The sequence below is a fragment of the Manis javanica genome, chromosome 1, assembly GCF_040802235.1.
Source record: "Manis javanica isolate MJ-LG chromosome 1, MJ_LKY, whole genome shotgun sequence".
NCBI classification, from domain to species: Eukaryota; Metazoa; Chordata; class Mammalia; order Pholidota; family Manidae; genus Manis; species Manis javanica.
This window is the reverse complement of record NC_133156.1, coordinates 189,556,943-189,578,842: the sequence shown is the minus strand read 5'-3', so window position 1 is coordinate 189,578,842 and position 21,900 is coordinate 189,556,943. Positions and strand designations below refer to the sequence as shown.

The window sequence follows — 21,900 nt, the reverse complement described above, 5'->3', positions numbered from 1 at the left end:
AGGAAGGATTTATAGAATTTATTATTCAAACTATGTTATTTTGGAACATGGTTATTTGAAAACATAAGCACGGCACCATCTGGGTGACACATGCCAAGGAAATATAGATTGCACTGTATTTCTGCTTAAGGAATTAATGGAAGGTTGATAGCTTGGAAGAAAAAAAAAACTATCTTGCCATTGCTGGTCAGCAATAATCGAACCACTTTCTGGGGATTAAGCGCATGGCTAAGCCTACTGGACCAGACACTAGCAAAGGGCAGGGGGTCTTCTTATCAGAGAAATGCTTCTGGAGCCGGTCTCACTACATGACAGATTGCTTTCATATTCCTGTCTGCAAGGCAACAAAGGATGGCAGTAATGCGATAATGCCAGAGTGCAATGGGTGTTAAGAACCCGTTGCATTTATGTATTGTATTTAGTAAATAATCAGGCTCATCCAAATTGTGATCTCACCACTCAACCAAGGCCATTAAAATCAAGGTTAATGCTTTAATAATCCTCTGCTATTTTTTTATATGGTCAAAAGGAACCCTTTTCTATTTGCATGGCCATAATATTATTGACCTCTTCATCCTCTGAATGCACATCAAAAGGAACTGAAATCAAAGTAATTACCAGTGTTGTTCTCTCATGGTAAACATTTAACTCCTTGCACTGTCCCTTCACTGTTAAATTGAATTGGATTTTTAGCATGTAGACAGGAAAACTTGGTAAAGGTCAATAGTTTCAGGATATTTACCCTGTAATTTTCTTTGCCAAAATTATTTTAATCTGAAAGAATTAAATTATGGTGCAGCTATAAAGAAAAGCACAATTATAATACTCTACACAATTTCCTTGTTTTAAAATCCAAATGGGCATTAACAGACAACACAGATGTACTTTATGCTTTGAAGTGCAAATTTTTAAGCTCTCAATATCATTACTTTAACTAGCTGTCTTCTTACTTGAGAGAAATATCACAATGGAAATGCTAAGTCCTTAAAAATACACATACATTATTTTTATGTCCTACTTACCAAGTAAACATGTTACGAATTTCTAGACAAAGAAATAGAGTTAAAACAAGAGACTGGAACTTTCAGTCCTCACATTATGTAAATCATGTATGTTATCTAAAATTTCATGTTTCCTATGAGTTTTAATGGCACCAGCATTCTATCATGATGGTCAACAAGGCAAGTAAAATGAGCTCACTTCTTAAAATACCCTTCCAATGGACAAATGGCAGTTTTTACTCATTATTAAGTATTATATTTTAAATATTGAATCAGGAAATGAAATCCATTGGCTTTGCAAAAGGGAGACAGGCTACTTCTCTAATGTACAGAAATGACATGGAGAGTACATATTCTTAAGTTCTCCAGTCCTAAGGCAGAGAGAATAAATAAGTAATTCTCTTACTTAAGATATAAGGGCCCATATACTAGGCCTGTTTGCACATTTTTTCATAAGAAATATGAAAGATAATATCCTGACAGTTTCTCATTAATGCCTAGCTAGTATCCTTCAGATACTTTATCAAGCTACTTATTACATCTAAGATGGAGAAACTAGTCATACAAAATTTTATCTAACAGTATGAAAAACATTTACTTTAGATACTTTGAATTAATCCATATTGGTGCATTTTAAAGACTAGTATTAGTTAAAAAACAACATTTCAAGTAAATCTACAGTTAGCCATTCTGGAAAATAACATTCCATTAAATGCTAACACCAATTCTTTTGCTAGCCAAAATATAATACTTGAGTACCACTATTTCCAGTTAAAGAAAATTAACATTATACAAAGTGCTACACGATCTCCACAAAGCTGACAAACAAAACCAAATTATAGCTTATTACCACAATGAAATACTTAATATATTTTATTCCATGTTAAAAATCTTTTTTATAAGGTTAGATGTTTCTACCAAATAAAATTAAATCCTCCCCATACAACCACAACCTCAATCAAAATCAGAAATAATTCCAAAGGGCAAAAGGTTAGGTTAAATACCATTTTATCAAAAGACAAACATACAAAGTTTCAAGCAATAAAACTGACTTCTAAAAATTTTTGCATTTATTATAGATACTCTAGGTATGGCATAAGTGTGCATCTTTTTTAAGGAAGCTGTATATCAGCTCTGTTCCCAGTGAACAGTGAACTGTCTCAAATCCACATCACAGAGGCTGGATCAATCTTGCAAACACAAGTCATTGCTGAAAAGAGGCCTTGAACTGAAACAGCCTGGAAAATGTATTAGATACTCATCCTAGCAGAGAGTATGCCTTCCAAGCAGTTAAAATGTAATGTGGCAAAAGTTAAATTAAATACATCATTTAAAATAAGAATCCTGCCTTAACAGATGTAAAGTTCCTGATACAAGGTAACAAATTACCTGGAGTTAGTGAAGGGAGAGACACTAACACATGAAGGAGATTTCCCTTTTGTGTTTTTCTCCAGTTGTAGTTAGGCACGGGGGTGGAGTGGGTATTTCCACTCCTTGTTTACTACAGTTTTTCTATTAACCTTTGAAAGTACCTTTTTCCTTCCTTTTTTTCTTGTAAAATGGAAGCCATAGCAGCTATCCTTCCCTAGAAAGATGATATGGGGTCTTAGGGGAAAATGAGAAGGGTGTATATACTACCACTAGCAAGAAAACCATTTTCAAATATGTGACTTCTTTCTATTGTCCATCTTTGAATTCCAAAAGTCCTATATAAATTGCTCCAAACATGCCATTATTAGACCCCCATAATGAGAGTAAAAAATAAAACTTAGGATGGCTATTGTTTCTACTGAATCAAGCTTAATCCTATGATAATTCTGGTTTTCCTAAAATCTGGAAATGTTTACAAGTAGCGAACATGACATCAACTCATGTACTACTCTAGCACACCTTAATAATTAATAATATGACTACATAAATGAAATATCTACCTTATAATCCAAGGCTGAGAGTTTTTCCAGTCTTTTGTTTAAATCAGGAGAACCCATCTTCTTGGTAAACTGAATAAAACACAGTTTGTTTTGTGTCAAAAATGATAAGATGATAAAGCTGTCTGTGACAAGAGCTTTAAAAAAGAAGAAAAACAAAGATTTGATAATACTACCAAATACTAAGTTAGAATGAAATAACAATGGATTAATACATTTTTTCCAGTGAAATATTACAAAAGCTATTGTCAGAAAATAAACATTAACTGATATAACTAATTGAAAGTCTCCTAAATAACATTATGACATTTTACAAGTTTATTAAAGATATTGGGAATAAATAATAATCATGAAGATAGCGATGCATGGATTTAATACCTTTCCTTTTTTCCTGAGACTACTTCAATATACACTCATGTTTGGGGACAAACTCCAAATGAGACGTATTTGGAAGTAGTGCTAGAAAAGCATAACACAAAGACTACTCATACCTGAATGTAAAGATGAAAACATTGACTTTTATTTGTGCTTAGCCTTTAATGCTGTGTTTATATGATATAAGCCAGTTTAGTATAAATTAGGCTTATTAGGGGATACAGAGTAGTGTTCTTGACCTTAGGTTTTTCATCAGTGAACCTTCTTTTTGAGGGAATACAAGCTGAATGAAATGAAACATTATTTGTGCCCATATGCACATTATATAAATTAATATTTAATAATGATTAGAAAAAATGTTTCTACAGTTTTATTTCTAAAGCACACAAATAGATAACATTCATGGTTACAGAAAAGAACTTAATGTCATAAAAATTACTGATAAAAACATATAATAGAAATTTGGGAAACGTTTTATATTGGCCCTGGCATAAAGAACTTATTGAATGTGTTATATTTTTACTTCCATATCCAATCTGTAAGCAGTGACCAACAGTAGATTTACACAATTACAGGAGAATCTGGAGAACTGCCAAGAAATCACATTGTTATCACAGTCTCATGAGAGTGTATTATTTTGGGTATAAATAAAAGAAACAAGTGGAAAAAGATATCTCAGAGACGTGAATAATGTTGGAAGTCTCCTTTAACTCTGACAGAGAAGCAACAATATAACAAAATCATCACAGCCATTATTTCATTTGCAGTGCTAATAAAGGGGTCAACTGTCAGACATAAGAAAATGGAAACTCTTCCATTGGGAAGCTTCCTTAGCATAAATTCCTATAAGAAGAGGAAATGGCACCCTTAAATCCTATACCCTGCTTATTATTATCAGGAATGTTGCAAATTATAGCCATCCTACACAGTGCTTTTCCCTGAGATGAGGAAATTGTGTCTGAGTTACTCAGAGATAGCTAGTGAGGGCACACAGAAGATTTCTCACCTCTGTCCTTTCCACTAAAGCACACTTTCCTTCAATCATTTGATTTAAGATACCGACAATTTTCAATCTCTAATGATAATGCAGTCTGTTTCTTAGATATTTCTGCCTTGAATATAAGAACATAATATTAAAACTTCAGGAGTCAGCACAGTGTAATGGAAAGAAAATGGGCTATGCAGCTAGGACCTGGATTCAAGTCTTAGCTCAGTCAGTTTCTAGCTGTCCTTAGTATCTCATTCATGGGCCTCTTCCTTAGGATCTCAGTTTCAATTCCCTTGTCTATAAAATGCAAATAACTATACCTTATAACGTTGTTTTTTATATCTTATAATTGCTTTCTGAATTAAATGAAACAGGTAGGTCAGCATAGCACAGAGTCTCTTAGGACTCAATGAGAGTCAGTATCCTACCTTTTCAAGAATTGGCTTAAAAATTTTTTTATGTGCTCTCTAGCAATTATATACTTACTGTGGTATCACTTAATAGATTTATCTAGTTATTTGGCATTGATTTTTGATATTTGGAATTATTGCCTAGACTCTCTGAGAAATTAGTATTCATGGACTTTGGCAATAAAGAATCTTCCTAGGCGCCAAAGCATAGATTTTTTTTTTTTTAACTGGTGGCTGTGTTAACACTTTTGGGTTATTTACTCAAATTTCATTTCAAATTGAAAAAATATTTGAAAATATCAACAACAGGGGACTCATTTTGAAAGAACACACCAAAAAAAACTATTTTGAAAATATTTTCACGTTTTTAAGGAAAGAGTGAAAATACTCAGAATATGAGCCTAACACTTCACAAAACTTGGATATTAAATATTAGTCAAACCTTGTATTGGTCCCAGGGGTTGTAACTATGCCATTAAAAGCAATTACTTGTGTTTTCAAGTCCCCAGTAGTAATAATTAGTCTACCTGTTGACACAGTGTTTCACCTGCCCCACTGTTAATGTAGGCAATTGGTTTACACTTGGGAGTAATTACCATCACTGATGGTGTCTGAGATGAGCTTCCCCACCAGGCTTCTGTCAATCACAACTTTCTCCAGCTGTGGTCCAGAAAGGCTTAGGGACACCATCACACCTGAACCAAAGAAGAGCTAAAACCAGGCAAAGGGGGAAGTGGATGGGGAAGACATACTGAGAATTAGAATCTTTTAAAAATCTCTCTCCAAATATACAACTTATATAGATATTTACATGTACATCTAAACCATGAAATTATAAAGAGTTTTTATTCATCAGAAAACAATCACTGACATTCTGAGTAAAAACTACAGGTGGCTATATGATATGATACAGTAAGTGCATTGATTAAAGCCATATGCAGAAACTGAATTTACTCCATGTTTATTTTAAGTCTAATCTTCTAAATACTTAAAAAGTACTCACGTAGAAATAACTAATTTGTATTGTATTCAGAAATATAATGTGTTCTATTAAAATATTTTGAAAGATTATACCAAAAATTAAGAGGATTCCTTGAGGTTTGAATGGTCATTCCAACACATTCAATAGAGAAAAAATGCAACCATTACAAATAAGCAGCAAATGTTACAATATGGAATTTAAATCTTGTCAGTCTAAAATATTAAAATAACATGTAAATCAAGGCAATTAAAGTAAAATCTTGAATTTCAAAATTCATAAATAAATCACACATACCAGGAACAATTTCTAAAGTAGAGATAAAGTAATATAGTACCTAGGTTTTATCAATATTAGCGATCAACCAACCACCCAACAAAAGATGATTGAATAGCACCATTTTATACTGCTCCTTTCCATTTGTGGCAGCATAATTCATTCATCTCCAAATGTTTAAAATTTCTGCAAGAACTATGCATATGTGTATGCTTGTTATCTATGAGATTATGATATATCAACATTGGAAGAAATTGTTTCACCTTCAAGGCAACAGACTCAAAGCAGATGAATCATGGAATAGCATATGGTATAAGAAGAAAAAAAACCCAATTGTCAGTAAACTAATCATGAACATGCTAGCCAAACTCAAAGACAACTATGATTTTAAACAAAATGAACTCCCCACCTACCTAGGCATCATGTCCCAGCTTGAGAGGATGATTCTGTGTCAAGATGTATTTGGACTTGTGTGAAAGATGAACAGTATTTGGAACCAGGTTAATATAAAGAAAGACCACTACTTGCCCACTGTCTAACAGATTCCAGGCACATGAATCACAAAAGAAACTAAAGGGTAACTTAATAGGCTGTCCATTTCATGTCAATACCCCCTAAAGGGGGCAGAGGGTGCGGGTGGGGAGACACTTAATTATCTTTGTTGGTTTTGGGAACTACTAAAAGAAGGCACATTTGTTTCAAGAATTTCAAAATACTTCACAAATTAGTGAATCTCCAATGAATTACATCTATTATACCTTGCTAGCGAACACTGGTATTTCCCTTTCGGTGAATTCCCCCAAAACAACATAGCATGTGGTCTTCACTCCCTCAATCCTCCCTTCTCAGGTGGGCAATTTTAGGGTCTTTCACATCTAGTTCTTCCCCTTGTAATAGCTTTTTTCTCCCTACTTCATGTATTCAAAACATCTCTAAAATATGTTTTCTATTTATTTTTACTTACTAAAACTTTACATCTATACTCTTAAGCACCTATACTCTTAATGATCCACTGACTACCAGCTACTATGGATATTGGCTAGGCTACTTTTATCTTTGTTTCTTCAGTGTCTAGAACAATGACAGGCACACAGTAGGTGCTATTTGGAGAAAAAATATGCTTATCATAGGAAAAATTATTCATAGTTAGAAGAAAACCTGGTCAAACTTTCCACTTCCACATGACACAGAGGTTCCTTCAGCAGCACCCCTTCAAGCACAATTCAAGCATCGAGCTCATTCTTGAATACTGCCAGTGACCAGGAGCTCATTACCTTACAGGAAGCCTCTTCTACCACCAGACAGTTCTAATCAACTTAAAAATCATTCATTTATTGTTTTCATTCAACAAAAACTGAAGGTGGATTATATGCCACATCTAAAACTACATGTAGTGGCTCAAAAGTGAATCAGATAGAATCCATATAATAGGTTAAATATAGGTTAATAGAAAGAAGTAGAGATATAAGCAAATAAGTGTAATAAAGTACTGTTACTGCTCCTATTATAGGAACACATACTGGGTATACAGAGTGGGGGTACTGAGAAAGAGGTGATGATGCTGAGCTTGAAGTAAAGGCTAACACTGCCTTCTAAGAACCTCTATAGTAGCCCCAGTTTTTCTTCAGTAGCACTCTTTTTAAATATTAAAAGACAATAACAGTTCCGAACACAGACCCTGAAATCAGAATGAATCACCATTGGCTCTATCTCTTATTAGCTGTGTGTCCTTAAGAGAGTTACTTAACTTCTCTGTTACTTCATTTCCTCATCTGAAAAGAGATATAATAGTATCTATTGCATAGGATGAGGATTAAGTAACATTTCAGAAATGGCATTTAAAATAACACCTGGCACACAATAAATGTTTGCAATTACTATCTTTATTATTCAACCATTAGTCACATGAGGTGTTCTCACTATACTGTTTGCGATCTCTAAACACAGTCTTTTGTCTTCTAAAAAACTTTGTGCCCAGATTAGATTCAGTATTAGACATGGAACACCAGACTCCAGGCGAGTTATAATCAGTACAATCTTTTGTCACTTCTCCTATTTGTTATTCCACAGATATTGTCTCCAAGGTATTTGCAAGTTCCTTCAGAACTTTGGAATTCAATTTGTCCAAGTCTAAAATTTCTTGTTCCTTATTTTCTGTTGTCACTACCATTGTCATGAACTAACCCTCATCTCCTAATAGAAATAGATTTTTCCATGTATGAGCATTTGTTATGTTATAAAATTAATTCTAAAAGGACATTTTTGTGGAATGCAAATAGCAAGTACAACTGTGAGAAATAGTAAAAGGAGGAACAAGCTGGAAAAGGATTCAAAGGGGAATGTCAAGGCGCAACAGGGAAGTGTGCATACATCAGAGATGACTGATGCATGGTGCCAACAGCAGTGACTGAGGACTGTGGATCCTGCCATTGAGCTTGGGCATTCCTTCAGAATATTTCTCCAAAGGGTAGATGCAGCCACTTATTTCATACATTCACTCACTCATCCTACAAATATGTATTTAGTACTTAGATTAGCCAGGCCTTGTTGTAGGTGTTGAAGACAGAGCAGTGAACAGAACAGGCAATGCCCATGCCTGACCTCCCCTCGGGAGCTTGCCTTCTAGTGTGGACAGAGGCAATAAACAAATAGCTTTAATGTAATGTCAGACAGCAGGAGAACTACATAGAAAAATGAAGCACAGTAAGGATAGGGTTTTAGAAGGATACCATTTTAAGCAGGATGACTAATGAAGAAGTAAAAAGCCCTCTCTGAGATGAAATCTGAGTATAGACTCATATGAAGTGATGGAACAAGCCATATGATTATTCAGAGACAGGGAGTTTCAGGCAGAAAAAGGCAAATGCAAAAACTCTGAGGTCAGAATGTGACTAAATGACAAGTCAACTAGACCAGTGTAGTGGGAAGGGAGTGAATGAGAAGGATATTCAAGGGGATGAAATCAGAGAGGCAGTCAGAGGCCAGATTAGGTTGGAACTTTTAGATGAGAAGCCATTGGGTTTTAAGCAGCAGAGAATTGTAATCTAATTTATGTTTTTAAGGCAAGTCAGGGCAAGAGTAGAAACAAGGAAACCATTAGGAGTTGACTGCAGTGGTCCAGGTGAGAGAAGATAATGCCTTGGACTAAAATGGCAATGCTGAGGAAATAACATGTAGACTGATTTCAGATATATTTTAAAGGGTATCAACCAGGATGTGCTGAAGGATTTGACGTGCCATACAGAGGAAAACTCAAAGGTTTTGGGTTGAGCAACTAGATATCCTGAGATAGGGAACACCTGAGGAGACGCAAATTTAGATTAGGGGGAATCAAACGTTTGGTTTAGGACATGTTAAGTTTAAGGTGTCTACGGACATACCAATAGAGATATCCAGCAGACAATTAAAAATGAGTCTGAAATTCTGGAGTTAGTGGGGACTGGAAATATGTATTTGGGAGTCAGCAATGGTATAAAGGTAGTGGTTATAGTCATGGAACTGGATGAGATCTCCTTAAAAATGAGTGGACAGGTCATTAGGGTGGGGCACTAATCCAATCTGATTTGTGTCCTTATAAGAAGAGGAAGAGTAACCCAATGGCTCTCTCTCCACACACAGGGGAAAAGCCGTATGACCCAGCAAGAACACAGCTGTCTACAAGGTGAGGAAGAGAGGCCTCATCAGAAGCCAACCTAATGGAAGCTTGGTCTTGGGTCTTGGACTTCTAGCCTCTAGAAGTGTGAGAAAATAAATTTCTGTTGTTTAAGCAAAAAAAAAAAAAAAAGAATGGAAAGAGAGAAAGAAGTCTAAGGTCTGAGCTCTGGGGCACTGCAACCTAAAGAGGTGTTAACAGATCAGGATAGCCACCTCATGGAAATTTAGTTTGGGTAATTATAAGGATCAAGGTATGTCCATCATTACAGATCTCTAAATGTCTTGTGGCCTAGAAGTATCCCTGCCACCAGATTTTGGAATAAGAAGGTATAAATAAATTAATAAGCTAGTAACACCTTTTTATAAAACAACCTATGTTGAATCATAGTTTCTAAGTACTGGTGTCAAAGATACTCCTGGATATGGTAATGGGGATAACTAGAATCATGAAAAACTTAGTCTCAAATTCAGAAAAAGAATATTCCAGCCCAGACAGTAAAGTAGCTCCACCTAAAATGGAAAGGGCCTATGTAAGTTTTGGCAGTACAAGAAGGTAAAAGGGCACTAAGATATTGTCCTATTCAACTGCAAGGAGCTGAAAAATTTTGGCAGCTCAGAAATGAAAAAGAGCAGACAAAGAGGCAAAGGGAGGCACCTCTAGAGAAGATCTGAGCTTGACAAGATACATGGGATGAATCAATGAGAAGGCCCAGGGAGTTCCTGATATAGTTCCAGTTTTAATGTTGTTCTTTATGCAGAAGACAATGAATGCAAAATAGGAACTGAAACTTTTCCTTTTCTCTGACACCTTCTGAGACAGGCAGTGTTTTCCTTATTATTTCTGCTCTGACCATGTGTATTTCCTTTATTATTTTTTCCTTCTCATTTTCTTCAATAAACTTATACCAGAGAGGTGTGCTTTCTCTTTAAAAAACTGGGAAATGATTCCCATCATTTTCAGACAGCTCTTCAAATTAGTTTCTCTTAACCTTAGATTTAGTACTTAATTGGAAGTGAAATAGCACTGGGGTAAGAAAGAGAAAATTATACCATATGATATCATTAATCAAAATAAAACATAACCACAAGAATCTGAGTTTCTTTCATTCATTCAAAGGTCAAAAATATGTGAATGCCTCCTGTATAATCCAAGTATACAGATGGGGATGCAATGGTAAATAAGGCAGACAGATTTTGGTAGGACATGTAGAGGGTACAGCAAAAGACCTCATCTCAGAGAGAAGTGGAGATTTTGGTTAGGATAGATGACTGCCTCCTACAAGAAGTAGTTTAGCACCTGTACAGAGACAAACACATCATGCTGGGTCCAAATATTGAAGAAGAATTGGTGCAGTAACTGCAACCAAGCTATTTCATAATCATGATCACAAATAATTCCAGTGAATTCAATATTCTCATTGGTTAGGAAAACTCCCCTCAAATCCATGTGATTATTATCACATCTGGGGAGAAATGAAAATAAAGGCATGAAGGGTTAGTATTCAAAATCAACAATGGGTGATAGGTTCAATCCATGATTTGAGAGTTATTTCATGGACACACAGTCAAGACTGATACTATGAAATCGTTAGGAGACATGTGGGTGACAGCAGGTGCTAAATACTACAATCCAAAGAGGCAACAAAGTATTAGGACTGTTGGAGTGAATTAAAGGACTGTGTTAAACAAATATTTAAAGTCCTATAGAGCCACTCCCCTGGAGGCCCAGTGAATTTACATCATGATGGTACATACCACCTTCCTCAACCCTGCTCCCCCAATCCAATCCGTAAATTCTGTAGAAACTCTGAGAACTATAGATAGTCAAACAATTTTACATTGGGGAAATCTATAATGAAGAGTAGAGTCACTGATCATTTTAGCAGATAACCTGCTGGAAGAGAGATAACATGTCTTCTGTAATTTATTCCTTCATTCAGCAAACATTTATTTAGTATAGATAGAAACCAAGCCTGACTAATCCATTAAAGTGGAGAGACAAAAGTGAATGTAGTTAAGACAAGGATAAAAAAGAATTAATTGAATCACCATAGGGAATTGACCTAAGGATAAGAAACAAAAGGACAAGAAATAAACAGGTATTTTTCAGGATAGAGAAGTGTTAACAATGGGGTTTCCCAAAGATTTGTGTGATGTTACTCAATACATGGAATAGATACATGCCTGGAAATTTGCCTGCTAAGTCTATTTCAATTTCAGAAATCTCATTTTCTCACTAATTCTCATTATAAAATGAGTGATTCTACATTTTAATCCCTAATGTAATTTTAAACTCAGCTCTTTGATATATATATATATATATATATATATAATAATTTCATAAAATAAAAGTGGTCATTCCTAGAAAATATTTATAATCATGGTTAAAATCACAAAAAAACAAGCTTTACAAAGGTAAATCTTGTATTTATCAGTAGTTTTTAAGATCTGAAGAGATAAAAGCAGTCTAAGAAGTGAAATGGAAGACACCCCAGATAGCACATTACTTTTGTAATTTTATAATTTAGAGGACTTTTATACATATTGTCTCTTGTAAATATAAAATGCCAGTACAACTCTGGCACATAAGTATGCAAGTTAAAAAAATAATAGTAAGAAGGTTAATCCTCATACTACTTCACAGTGAGGGTAAAGCAACTAACCAAAGTTCTCATAATTAGTGGGAAAGTAGAGATCAAGACAAAAGACAAATCCTTTGTTATTTGCCCCCACCACTAAGGAACTAATATCCTTAACTCTCAGTTGACTTTCATGCAATATCCCAACTGGTTTTCCTCTCTCTAACTCTTTTGTCATTCTGAACCAGTCCCCCTCTGGACCCGTGGTTCAGAACTGGAGGCAATTTTGGCTACCAAGACATCTGGCAATGTCCGAAGACTCTTGATTGTCACAACCCCTATATGATATTAGCCACTTCCAAAGGTTGACGGGAAGAGAGTGCCTGTAAATTAGTGGCTGTGGAGGAAAAGGTGTTTTCCATATCTCCATCAAGCTGATTTGGGGGCTTCTCAACTTCTAATCAAAACTTTTCTCACATGAAGAAAGAGTAATGAATGGAGGACCTGGCCAGGTATCTTAAATGAAGGGGTCGCAGTACACAGTTCAGAGCAGGACCCTGAAGGAAGCCTTGTCCTTTGTTTCTAACCTTACTCAGGGCAATGACTCTGATGACTAATGCCAGTTGTCAAGACAGAAAGACGCCCAGGGCAAGCTGGAGAGTTACCTTAGCTTGATAGGAAGATAGGAACACCTCCTTGCTTTTGTTCTAATTCTCAGCTCACCAATCAGCCTTCTTATCTATAATTTAGTCTCTTGAGTAATTTATTCCTCAGGTGGGAATGCTCCAAGCAAATGAGCAAAGTCTATGATGCCAGATATATCTCACACTGTAAATTAATGAAGTGTCATGGCAGTTAATAAATCAGTCATTTATGAGTTTGGTTACTTTGAATGTTGTTAGTACAAGAAAATAAATGGAGATAACATAAAAGATAGTTGTTTAATTAATCAGAAATTTTCTGCCCAAGTCCATGATATATTTTTGAAGTGGGGAGAAAATTTTTAGAAGTTGTAGACCTACATGAAGAGCACCATCCCATTCATTAGGAAAAAAGCAGGTGTGGATGAAGAGCACCATCCCATTTTATTAGGAAAACCGCAGGTGTACATATATGCATATAAAAATTATCTATATAAACACAAGAAAATGTTAAAAAGAATATGCTCAAAACTGTTGAGAGCAGGGCCCTCAAAAAGGTGGATTGGGAGTTGGAGGCATGAACTTTAACTTCTTACCTTACAGATTTTTTTTAAATTGGGATTATGGATGATTTTTGTATGTATTATTTATGGAGGATACTTTTTATGTATTGTTACTTTTCTATAAAACTTTTCAAAAATAAAGGAGCATCTCTTAAAATATCTGGCCACAAATGTATTTATTTTATGCTCTTAAAGAGATGCTTTTATGTCAAAAAATGTTTTTCTAAGAAGTCAGAATCTGAATCATACTGAAAATGAACTACAATAGTGGCTCCTTACTGAAAAGATCAAGTAGTGAACTGAACTGAGTCCCTCTTCTCTGCAATTTCACTTACTAAAAAAAGATTTTAAACATTCTTTTCTCTTATCAGATTGTTCACTCATGTCCAGTTTCTTTATTTACTAAAAAAAATTTGTCACTATCAATTGTAAAGTATGGTACATCCAAACTATGGGTTTTTATGTACTACTAAAAATAAAGAGGTAAATGCAGGTCGTTAACAGTGCTACACATCATCATGTTAAGTTACAGAACACTAGATATAGATTGATTTCACCTATTTAAAACATATGTGTCTATAAAGCACCTATACACAGATGAGTATTTGTAAATGCATGGGGGAAGGATATCAACCAAACTATTGACAGTGGTTACCATGCAGAGGGCAGTAAGCCTTGGGTAAGGGGTACTTTTACTTTTTACTATGTAGCTCTTTGTGCAACTTTACAGTCATGAATATTCATCTTTATTATTTTAAATTTTTAAATATTAAAAGTGGGGCTAAAGATCACCACCTTTCTTGGGCTCTTTTCATTTAAGATTACCATTTTTACTTGCTCACCTTTACCCGCCAGAGTTCAAATTCACCTGTGAATGCTGTTGATTATCCTTAAGTTTCTCTCAGATCTACCACTTTTAATGTAACTCCTTGTCCATTCTCTTTCTCTAGGACCATACTCAACAGCTGCGTCTTGACATCTTCTTCCCTGCAGTGTAGACTAGTATAGAATAAATATGACAGCCTTTCTCCAAGTACCGCCCATGAAATACTAATCTTTGAAGATATTCCAAAAACAATAAACCTGGAAACTTTGTGTATAATGGAATTCTCTTGAAGACTGACAGTTTACTGAGTTATTTTAAAAACACACACATACACATACCCTTAATATGCTATGGGATACCTTCCTAATTTATCAACAATGAGTATTATGGTGGGTTTAAGCATAGCAGGGATTTCTTAGGATTAGAACTATTAAACTGCTACTACTGCTTTGTTTTGAGTTAGAAACAAAAACCAAAAAAATCTTTAAAAATAAAAATTTATCACAAAATATTGAGCAGTGAGTTTTACATCTTCTCTTAAATAGTTAATAACTTTGCTATTTAGCAGAACCAAGCACAGTTTCTGCCCTCCTGGAACTTTTAGTCAAATCAATGAGGTAGACAGTAATTAGATGGTCTTACAATAAACATAAAACTGGAACTGCAGTGAGTGCCAAGACGTACATGTTCTTGTAACAGCACATAAAAGAGGCTAGAGCATGTCAGAGAAGGCTTGCTTGAAAAAGTGGTGACTGGTGATCTGAGATCTAAAGATAAGAATGTGTTACCTCAGTGAAAGGGGGAGCAAAGAGCATTTTAGGCAAGCTAGAAGCAATTTGTGCAAAGGCCCTGAAGCAAGAGAAATCACATAGAGCATGAAAGATTAACGAAGCCGGTGTAGCTGGGGCACTGAGATTAAGAGATGAAGTTTAAAAAGAAGCTTAGATTAGAACTAGTTCAGTTTAGCCTTTATCTTAAGAATAATGCCACAGCATGATTTTTTTAATTCAATTTATTAATTTACTATTTGGAATAGATAATACATTCATGTAGTTCTAAGAGAAAATATCAAATTATACAGAGATATACCATTAAAAGTCTTGTTCCTTTCCCCATAATCCCTCCCACTTATAACCCCTACCCCTACCCTAGTTAATCAGTTTCCAGTTTTCTATCTATTCTCTAGAGTTGTAGAAGGGTTGTAAGCACCGGAGTGACAAATTAGCTTTATACAAATCATTTTGGCTACAGTGTAGAGGACAGATTCATGGAGAGCCAAAATGGAAACAGAAGAACGGTTGGAAAGTGTCGAAGTCATCTAGAAGAGAGATGAAGCAAGGTGGCTCTGACTAAATGAGCAAAGGAATGGATAGCCTCTGGTAGATGTGACATGGATTTAGGAGACAAAATTGACAAGAGCCAGAGAGTAGTTGGATATGTGGGGAGAAGGGGAGTTTGGTAAAGAAAAGAATAATTTCAAGGATAAACAGGTGACTTCCAGGTTTCTGATTTCTATAAGTGGGTGGAAGGCACAGCCACTCATTGAGATTGGAATGGCAGAGGAGGAACAAGTAGGGGGCTCTGAGTTCCATTTTAAAGATACAGCATACTTTGTTTTGTTGGGCTTCATTTTACTGAGCTTCACAGATAATGCATTTTTTTTTTTTTTTTTACAAATTGTGGCAACCCTGAACTGACCAAGTCTACTCTTGCCATTTTTCCAACATTTGGTCACTTCATGTCTCTGAGTCACACTTTGGTTAATTCTCAAAATATTTCAGACTTTTTCATTATTAGCATAGTTTTATGGTAATCTGTGATCACCGATCTTTGATGTTACTATTGTAATTGGTTTGGGGTGCACAAACCATCCCCATATAAGACAGGGAACTTAATAAATGTTGTGTGTGTTCCGACTGTTTCCCCAACCAGCCACTCCCCCATCTTTCTCCCTCTCTTCAGGACTCCCTATTCCCTGAGACATGACAATATTGAAATCATGCCAATTAATAACCCTACAATGGCCTTTAAGTGAAAGGAAGAGTGGTACATCTCTTACCTTACATCAAAAGCTTGAAATGATTATGCTTAGTGAGGAAGGCATGATGAAAGCAGAGACAGGCCAAAAGCTCGGCCTCTTGCCCAGTTAGCCAGGTTGTGAATGCAAAGGAGAACTTCTTGAAGGAAATTAAAAGGGCTGCTGCAGTGAACATTCAAGTGATAAGAAAGCAAAACAGCATTATTGTGATATGGAGAAAGTCCTAGTAGTCTAGACAAAAGATCAAACCAGCCACAACACTTCCTTAAGTCAGAGCCTAATCTAGATCAAGGCCCTAACTCTTTTTAATTCTCTGAAGGCTGAGAGGAGTGAGGAAGCTGCAGAAGAAAAGTTTGAAGCCAGCAGAAGTTGCTTCATGAGGTTTATGGAAAGAACCTAACTCCATAATATCAAAATGCAAGGAGAAACAGCAAGTTTGATGTAGATGCTACAGCAAGTTATACAGAAGATCTGGCTAAGATAGTTAGTGAGGGTGGCTATGCTAAGTATAGATTTTCAGTGCAGAGAAAACAGCTTCTTATTGGAAGAACATGCCATCTAAGACTTTCATAGCTAGGGAGGAGAAGTCTATGCCTGGCTTCAAAGATCCAAATGACAGCCTGATTCTCTTATTAGGGACTAATGCAGCTAGGGACTTTATGCTGAAGCTAACGTTCATTTATCACTCCCAAAATCCTAGGTCGTTAAGAATTATTCTAAATATGCTCTGCCTGTGCTGACAAATAGAACAACAAAGCCTCGATGAGGGCACATCTATTTACAACATGGTTTATGGATCCTTTTAAGTCCACTGTCAAGACCTACTGCTCAAAAAAAAGATTTCTTACAAAATATTACCACTCATTAACAATGCGCCTGTCAGCCTACAATGAAGATAACAATGAGATTAATGTTGTTTTCATGCCTGCCTACACAACATTCATTCTGTAGCCTATGGATTAAGGAGCAGTTTCCACTTTCAAGTCTCATGACTTAAGAAATACATTTTGTAAGGCTATAGCTGCCACAGACAGTGATGCCCCTGATGGATCTGGGCAAAGTTAATTGAAAACCTTCTGGAAAGGATTCACCATTCTAGATGACATTAAGAACATTCATGACTCATGAGAAGAGGTCAAAATATCAACATTAACAGGAATTTGTAAGAAGATTCCAACCCTCACGAATGACATTGAGGGTTCAGGACTTCAGTACAGGAAGTAACTATTGATGTGGTGGAAATAGCAAAAGAGCTAGAATTAGAAATGGAGCCTAAATATGTGATTAAACTGCTGCAATCTCAAGGGTAACACTTTAATAGGTAAGGAGATGCTTCTTATGGATGAGCAAAGAAAGTGGTTTCTTGAAATGGTGCAGATGCTGTGAAGATTGTTGAAATCACAAAAAAAGATTTAGAATATTGCATAAACTTAATTAATAAAGCAGTGGCAGGGTTTCAGAAGATTGACTCCAATTTTGAAAGAAGTTCTATTATGGGTAAAATAACACCAAACCGTATCACATGCTACAAAGAAATCATTCATGAAAGGAAGAGACAACCAATGTGGCAAAATTGACTGTTGCTTTATTTTAAGGAACTGCCATAGCCACCCCAACCTTTAGCAACCAGCACTTTAATCATTGAGCAGACATCAACATTAAAGGAAGATCTTCCGCCAGCAAAAAGATTACAATTTCCAAAGGACATCATCAACAAAACAAAAAGGCATCCTACAATATGGGAGAATATATTTGTAAATGACATATCTGACAAGGGGTTAACATCCAAAATATATAAAGAACTTATATGCCTCAACACCCAAAAGCAAATAACCCGATTAACAAATGGACAGAGGAGCTGAACAGATACTTCTCCAAAGAAGAAATTCAGATGGCTAACAGACACATGAAAAGATGCTCCACATCACTAATTATCAGGGAAATGCAAATTAAAACCACAATGAGATTATCACCTCACACCAGTAAGGATGGCCAGCATAGAAAAGACTAAGAATAACAAAGGTGAGGATGCAGAGAAAAGGGAACCCTCCTACACTGCTGGTGGGAATGTAAGCTAGTTCAGCCATTGTGGAAAGCAATATGGAGGCTCCTCAAAAAACTAATAATAGAAATATCATTTGACCCAGGAATCCCACTCCTTGGAATTTACCCAAAGAATACAACTTCTCAGATTCAAAAAGACATATGCACCCATGTTTATCGCAGCACTTTTTACAATTGCCAAGATATGGAAGCAACCTAAGTGTCCATCAGCAGATGAATGGATAAAGAAGAAGTGGAATATATATATACAATGGAATACTATTCAGCCATTAGAAAGAAACAAATCCTACCATTTGCAACAACATGGATGGAGCTGGAGGACATTATGATCAGTGAAATAAGCCAGGCAGAGAAAGAAAGTGCCACATGATTTCCCTCATTTGTGGAGTATCACAATGAAGCAAAACTGAGGGAACAAAATGGCAGAAGACTCAGAGACTCCAAGAATGAACTCATGGTTACCAAAGGGGAGGGGTGTAGGAGGGCAGGTGTGGAGGGAGGGAGAAGGGGACTGAGGGGTATTATGTTTAGTACACATGGTGTGGGGGATCATGGGGAGAACAGTGTAGCACAGAGAAGGCACATAGTGAATCTGTGGCATCTTGCTACACTGATGGACAGTGACTGCATTGGTATATGGGTGGAGACTTGATAATATGGGTAAATGTAGTAACCACATTGTTTTTTCATGTTAAACTTTCATAAGAGTGTATATCAATTATACCTTAATAAAAAAAAAAGATTACAATTCCCTGAAGCTCAGATGATGGTTAGCATTTTTTAGCAATGAAATATTTTTAAATTAAGGTATATACATTTTTTTAGACATAATGCTATTGCACACCTAACAGACTATAGTACAGTACATATGTATAGTACACTTAATAGACTGCAATACAGTACACTGCAGTATAGTGTACACATAACTTTTATATCAATGGGAAACTAAAAATTTCATTTGACTCACTTCATGGTGATATTTGCTCTATTGCATTGGTCTGAAGCTGAACTTACAATGTCTCCAAGGTTGCCTGTACTATGTTTGAAATGCCTTCAAGGCACCCAAGAGGAGACATCAAGTAGGCAGCTAGGCTTATAGATTTGGAGCACAGGGGAGAAGTCTGAGCTCTAAAGAGAAACCACTGAAACCATGGATATAAATTCAACAACTTAGGAGTTCAGAGTAGAGAAGAGAGGGCTTAGAATTGGACCGTGAGGAATTATAATATTCAAGGACAGGAGAAAAGAGCACAGGCCCAAAAAGGAGGCAGCAAAGAATGCCAAAGAGTTAGAAAGAATAGTAGAAGAGCAAAGTGTCATAGGAATTAACAGATAAATGTATTTCAAGAATAAGAGAGTGCTCAGAGTGTTAAATCCTCTTGTGTATTTAAGATGTTGCTTTTAAAAAAAGCCTTGATTTTAGTAATTCAGAAGTTTTTTGCTTAGTGGAAACTTTTTCAGTATAATCATCAGAAGAAAAGCACAGCCAAACTGGGTTGAATGCTGGGTGAGCAATAAGGAAATGGAGACTCCAACAGAGGCCATTTTTTTGAGAAATATGATTTTAAGGAAAGGGATTAGATGGCACCTGTGTTGTGTTTGTTTAACTAGAAAGGAGTTGAGGCTATTAAACTCTCAAGGGACCACAAGTAGCCAGAACAATTTTGAAAAAGAACAACTAAGTTAGAAGACTCACATTTTCTGATTTCAAAACATATTATTAAGCCATAGTAATCAAAACAGTGTGGTACTGGCATACAGACAGCCCTACAGACCACTGGAACAGAATAGAGAACTCAGAAATAAACTCTCATATATATGTTCAAATGATCTTCAATAAAAGAGCCAAGAATCATTCAATAAGGAAATGACAGTCTCTTCAACAAATGGCACTCGGAAAACTGGATAGCCATGTGGAAAAAGAATGAAGATGGACCCTATCTTACACCATACACGAAATAATTCATAATGGATTAAAGACTTAGATCCCAAACTATAAAATTCCTCTAAGAAACCATAGGATAAAATCTTCATTACATTGCACTTGACAATGATTTCTCAGATATGACACCAAAAGCACAGACAACAAAAGCAAATATAGACAAATGTGACTAGATCAAAATTTAAAACTTTTGTTCATCAAAGGACACAATCAACAGAGTAAAAAGGCAGTCTGTAGAATGGGAGAAAACATTTGCAAATTACATATCTGATAAGGGATCAATATCAAATAACCAGATTAAAAAACGGGCAAAGGACTTGAATAGACCTGTCTCCAAAGAATATATACAAATGCCCAACAAGCACATGAAAAGGTGTTCAGCATCACTGATCATAAGAGAAATGCAAATCAAACCTCTCACACCTATCAGGATAGCAACTATCCAAAAATAAACAAACAAATAACAAGTGTTAACAGTGAGAATACGTGGAATTGGAACGCCAGTGCACTGTTGGTGGAATTGTAAAATGGTGCAACACTATGAAAAACAGTACAGAGATTCCTCAAAAAAATTAAAAACATAATTAGCATCTGATTCAGTAATCCCACTGAAAATCCCAGTCCAAAAGAACTGAAAGCACTGAAGAGATAATTTGCACACTCATATTCATAGTACCATTATTCATAATAACCAATGGAAGAAAACAATCCAAATATCCAGTGATGGACAAATGGATAAAGTGCAGTATACAGCAGCCTCAAAATTATTATTATTATATTATTATTATTATTATTATTATTATTCACCCTCAAAAAGAAGGGAATTTCTGTCATTTGTTACAACATGGAAGAAAAATGAGGACATTATGCTAAATGAAATAAGCCAGTCACAGAAGTACAAATACTACATGTTTCCACTTTTATGAGGTGTCTAAAATACTCAAACTCATAGAAAAGGAGAGTAGAATGGTGACTGTTAGGGTGTGGGGTGAGGGAAAAAGGGGAGTTGTTGTTTAAGGGGTACAGAGTTTCAGTTTTGCAAGATGAGTAAGTTCTGGATATCTGATTCACAACAAAATAGATATAATGAACACTACTGAAGTGTATACTTAAAAATGGTTAAGATAGTAAATTTTGTTATGTTTTTTACCACAATAAAAATATCATTAATTAAAAAAAATTTTTTAAGCTGATTGAAAAGATCCATTTAATAGAAAGGTTTAATTTACCTACTTAAAAAGCAGGTCTGTGCCAGAAATTGTTCTAAGCATTTCATATACTAACTTACTTAGTCTTATAAGAAAACTATAAGTCAGGTATTTTTTATTTTCATTTTATAGTTAAATAAACTCTGGCACAGACAGGTGAAATAACTTCCCCAAAGTCACATAAATAAGTTAAGATTTGATACCAAGAAGAATGCAACAGTTTGTGCTTTCCACCACTATGCTACACAAGGACAGTGACAGTCATGAGCGTGGCATCCTGAGAAGGCCAGAGGGAACGGGATCCAGAGTCTAGGCCAGAGGCTTCCAAATTTTCTCAGTTCACAGCACCCTTTGTATCTCAGTAATTTTTTATGGTGCCTCTAGGCCACAAGAAATAACCAGCAGTTCTGTTCAACAAATAAATTCAA

The 21,900-nt window shown here is 35.6% G+C and overlaps 1 protein-coding gene across 16 annotated transcripts in view; it reads right to left on the bottom strand.

Annotated features, from left to right (window-relative positions):
- The window catches only part of WDPCP (WD repeat containing planar cell polarity effector), a 405,181-nt gene that overhangs the window by 275,146 nt on the left and 108,135 nt on the right, over positions 1-21,900 (bottom strand). For all 16 annotated transcript variants that reach the window (XR_012121045.1, XM_036996612.2, XM_036996613.2 and 13 more), the window contains exons 7-8: positions 5,299-5,413; positions 2,933-3,066 (exon numbers count right to left, since the gene is read on the bottom strand). Coding sequence is in view for 15 of the 16 variants with exons in the window: in XM_036996612.2 (XP_036852507.2) it covers positions 2,933-3,066; positions 5,299-5,413 (249 nt within the window). In the remaining variant the exon portion in view is untranslated. The remainder of the gene's footprint in view (positions 1-2,932; positions 3,067-5,298; positions 5,414-21,900) is intronic.